At 52.1% G+C, this 4,325-nt stretch overlaps 1 protein-coding gene across 1 annotated transcript in view; it reads right to left on the bottom strand.

Annotated features, from left to right (window-relative positions):
* Positions 1–4,325, bottom strand: part of LOC106569511 (CUGBP Elav-like family member 5) — a 114,179-nt gene extending 109,854 nt beyond the window's left edge. Inside the window, exons 1-2 of the mRNA XM_014140928.3 lie at positions 3,852–4,325; positions 2,909–2,991 (exon numbers count right to left, since the gene is read on the bottom strand). Of these exons, the coding sequence (XP_013996403.1) occupies positions 2,909–2,991; positions 3,852–4,194 (426 nt within the window). The 5' untranslated portion in view covers positions 4,195–4,325. The remainder of the gene's footprint in view (positions 1–2,908; positions 2,992–3,851) is intronic.

Here is a 4,325-nt window from a genome sequence, read left to right as displayed (position 1 = left end):
GCTCTCTTTCTCTCTCTCTCATCCCTCCCCTGCAACCACTCCTCATCCCTCTCTCTCTCATCCCTCCCCTCCAAATTCTCCTCATCCCTCTCGCTCTCTCTCTCTCTCTCTCCCTGTCTCTCATTCCTCCCCTCCAACCTCTCCCCTTCCCTCCCCATCTCTCTTCCCTCCCCTCCAACTTCTCCCCATCCCTCCCTTTCTCTTATCCCTCTTCTCCAACATTTCCCCATCCATCCATCCATCCCTCCCAAACTCTCATGCCTCCCCTCCAAACTCTCCCCATCCCTCCCCATCTCTCATCCCTCCCCTCCAACCTCTCCCCATCCCTCCCCATCTCTCATCCCTCCCCTCAAACCTCTCCCCATCCCTCCCTCTCTCTCTCATCCCTCCCCTCCCCTCCAACCTCTCCCCATCCCTCCCCATCACTCATCCCTGCCCTCCAACCTCTCCCCATCCCTCCCTCTCTCTCTCATCCCTCCCCTCCAACCTCTTCTCCTCCCTCCGTCCGTCCGTCCGTCCCTCCCTCCCTCCCTCCCTCCCTCCCTCCCTCTCTCTCTCTCTGTCTCTCTCTCATCTCTCCCCTCCAACCTCTCCCAATCCTGCTCTCTTTCTCTCTCTCTCATCCCTCCCCTGCAACCGCTCCTCATCCCTCTCTCTCTCATCCCTCCCCTCCAAATTCTCCTCATCCCTCTCGCTCTCTCTCTCTCCCTGTCTCTCATCCCTCCCTCCAACCTCTCCCCATCCCTCCCCATCTCTCATCCCTGCCCTCCAACCTCTCCCCTTCCCTCCCCATCTCTCTTCCCTCCCCTTCAACTTCTCCCCATCCCTCCCTTTCTCTTATCCCTCTTCTCCAACATCTCCCCATCCATCCATCCATCCATCCCTCCCAAACTCTCATGCCTCCCCTCCAAACTCTCCCCATCCCTCCCCATCTCTCATCCCTCCCCTCAAACTTCTCCCCATCCCGCCCTCTCTCTTACCCCTCCCCTCCAATCTCTCTCCATCCATCCATCCATCCATCCCTCCCCATCCCCCATCCCTCCCCTCCAACCTCTCCCCATCCCTCCCTTTCTCTCATCCCTCTCCTCCAACCTTTCCCCATCCCTCTCTCTCTCATCCCTCCCCTCAAACCTCTCCTCATTCCTTTCTCTCTCATCCCCTCCAACCTCTCCTCATCCCTCTCTCTCTCATCCCCCCTCCTACCTCGCCTCATCCCTCTCTCTCTCTCATCCCACTCCTCCAACCTCTTCTCATCTCTCTCTCTCATCGCTCCCCATCACATATCCCTCCCCTCAAACCTCTCCTCATCCCTGTCTCTCTCTCATCCCTCCCCTCCAACCTCTCCTCATCCCTCTCTCATCCCTCCTCATCTCATATCCCTCCCCTCCAACCTCTCCCCCATCCCTCCCCATCTCTCATCCCTCCCCTCAAACCTCTCCTCATCCCTTTCTCTCTCATCCCCTCCAACCTCTCCTCCTCCCTCTCTCTCTCATCCCCCCTCCAACCTCTCCTCATCCCTCTCTCTCTCATCCCACTCCTCCAACCTCTTCTCATCTCTCTCTCTCATCGCTCCCATCACATATCCCTCCCCTCAAACCTCTACTCATCCCTGTCTCTCTCTCATCCCTCCAACCTCTCCTCATCCCTCTCTCGCTCATCCCACCTCTCCAAACCTCTCCTCATCGCTCTCTCATCCCTCCTCATCACATATCCCTCCCCTCCAACCTCTCCCCATCCCTCCTCATCTCTCATCCCTCCCCTCCAACCTCTCCTCATCCCTCTCTGTCATCCCTCCCCTCAAACCTCTCCTCATCCCTCTATCTCATTCTCCCCCTCCAACCTCTCCTCTTCTCTCTCTCATCCCTCCCCATCGCATATCCCTCCCCTCCAACCTCTCCTCATCCCTCCCTCTCTCTCATCCCTCCCTCAGCCTTTTTCTTCAGCTCTTTCTTTCTCATCTACTTTCTCTCTCTCTATTTCTATTTCTCTCTCTCTTTCTCTCTCTTTCTCTCCCCTCTCTCTCTTTTTCTCTCTCTATTTCTCTTTCTCTTTCTCTCTCTCTCTGTTATTCCTTTCCTCTCCTCTCCCTTTCACCCTCCCCAGTCTCTTTTCCCCTCCCCCCTCTCCCCCTCTCTATTTCTCTCCTCTCTCTCTCGCTCTCCCTCTCTCTCTCTATTTCTCTCTTTCTCTCTCTCTTTCTCTCTCTCTCTGTTTCTCTCTCTCTCTCTCTGTTATTCCTTCCCTCTCCTCTCCCTTTCACCCTCCCCAATCTCTCTTCCCCTCCTCCCTCTCCCCCCTCTCTCTCTATTTCTCTCCTCTCTCTCTCTCTCTCTCTCTCTCTCTCTCTCTCTCGCTCTATTTCTCTCTTTCCCTCTCTTTCTCTCTCTCTCTCTGTCTCTCTCTCTCTCTCTCTGTCATTCCTTCCATCTCCTCTACCTTTCACCCTCCCCAATCTCCCCCCTCTCTTCCCCCTCTCTCTCTCTCTCTCTCTCCCTCTCTCTCTCTCTCTCTCTCTCTCTCTCTCTCTCTCTATTTCTCTCTCTCTCTCTCTCTGTCATTCCTTCCATCTCCTCTCCCTTTCACCCTCCCCAATCTCCCCCCTCTCTTCCCCCCCTCTCTCTCTCTCTCTCTCCATACATGGCTCACTGAGTGAACAGCCTGAAGCTGTCTACATGGCTCTGTTCACTGTTGTTTTACAGTACACTCTCTTTCTCTCTCACTCCCCCTCCCCTCTCTCTCACTCTTTTCTCTCTCTCACTCCATGCTCTCTTACTCTCCTCTATCCTCTTTCTCATTCTCCGCAATCCGAAAGGAATTGGCAACTCACAGATGTCTTTGGGGAAAAGCTTTCACACCATCTCTCATTCCATATAAAACCCTGGCAGCATTCAGGCAGTGGAGTACTCACCCCAGGTAGGGTTTTCTGCTCATGCAATGCATTCTGGGCTTTGATGGCAGACTCCCTGGCACAGTAGGTGAGAAATGCACATCCTGTCAATCAAAACAGACCAACAAGGGTTAGTCACACACACACAGACACACACATGAATGCAGCTTGCTCACACAAGCCCCCCCTTCCCTCTCTCTCTCTCTCACACACACACACACACACACACACACACACACACACACACACACAGAGAGAGACATACACACACACACACACACACACACACACACACACACACACACACACACAGACACACTCACTTGGCAATACTGGCCTAAATCCTGTTGATTGTGTATGCGTTGCCTATGCAATGTGATGCATAGACGTGACGGTGGTGAAATATACGTTTCGATTTTATGCCAAATAATCCCTATTTTTGTTTGCATCATGACACTGCGATGGCGCGGGGAAAAACACTATGTTATGCGCGCAGCTGGCGCAAACAAACATTGGCGTGTAATAATTAGGGCAAGAAAAAAAGTGTTGGGAAGTGTGAGGAGCCTTTAGCTGTGAGACCAACTTGCATTTTACTTATATCAACTCACATGAACATGCTACTCCTACACACTAAAAGAGAGAATCTGTCGAGATGAGAAGAACAAATAAATCAGTTATGCTATTATTATGGGGAAATGACAGTAATAATGTTAAGCCTATATGCAACCTTATTCTGCAAGTCATTTGGGCTTTTCAGTACAAGGTGCGTAGACTAACACATTATTGCATTACAGACATCACGAGAGAGAATAGATGATGAGAGACAATCCAACACAAAAAGGAACAAAAATGGAATGACTATTGCGTTTCATATGGATGATAATTACATCGTAATAATACAGTAACCTAATTACAATGTAACGACCATCTGTGAGGGAATGCGCAGGGGCAACATAAATGCTACCTTTATGCATGCCTGTGTATCGGTCCTTCAGAACAGACAATTCGTGGATTTTCCCAAACTGCTCAAAGAGAGGTTTCAGGTCTTTTTCCTCGAGGTTCCGCGGTATCTGTCCAATGAAGAGCTTGATGGCGTCCTGGTCTTTCATGGCGCCGCTGTCCGTGTGCATGGAGACGGTTTCGGGTCCGTTCATGGGCTTCGGAACAGGGCTGTGATCGAGCTGATGCTGATGAGGGATAAGTAAGAGCGGCTGTGGTAGAAGCAGGTTGACGGGGGCGGGATGAGGCGGCTGGGGATGATGCTGCTGCTGATGCCTTCTGCTTTCACTCTGTGTAAATCTGGCCATGCTGAGCTGGGAGTAGGTTGGAGGACAGTGACAACACACACTGAGACACGCACACACACTAGTAGGCTACTGAGAGGGTAAGAGCGATGCACTCAGATGGAAACACACACGGGCTTGTTCTGTCTCAATTC

Source organism: Salmo salar, chromosome 14, assembly GCF_965601325.2.
Source record: "Salmo salar chromosome 14, fSalSal1, whole genome shotgun sequence".
NCBI lineage: Eukaryota > Metazoa > Chordata > Actinopteri > Salmoniformes > Salmonidae > Salmo > Salmo salar.
The sequence above is the reverse complement of the archived record's forward strand: the minus strand, read 5'-3'. Positions and strand labels throughout refer to the sequence as shown.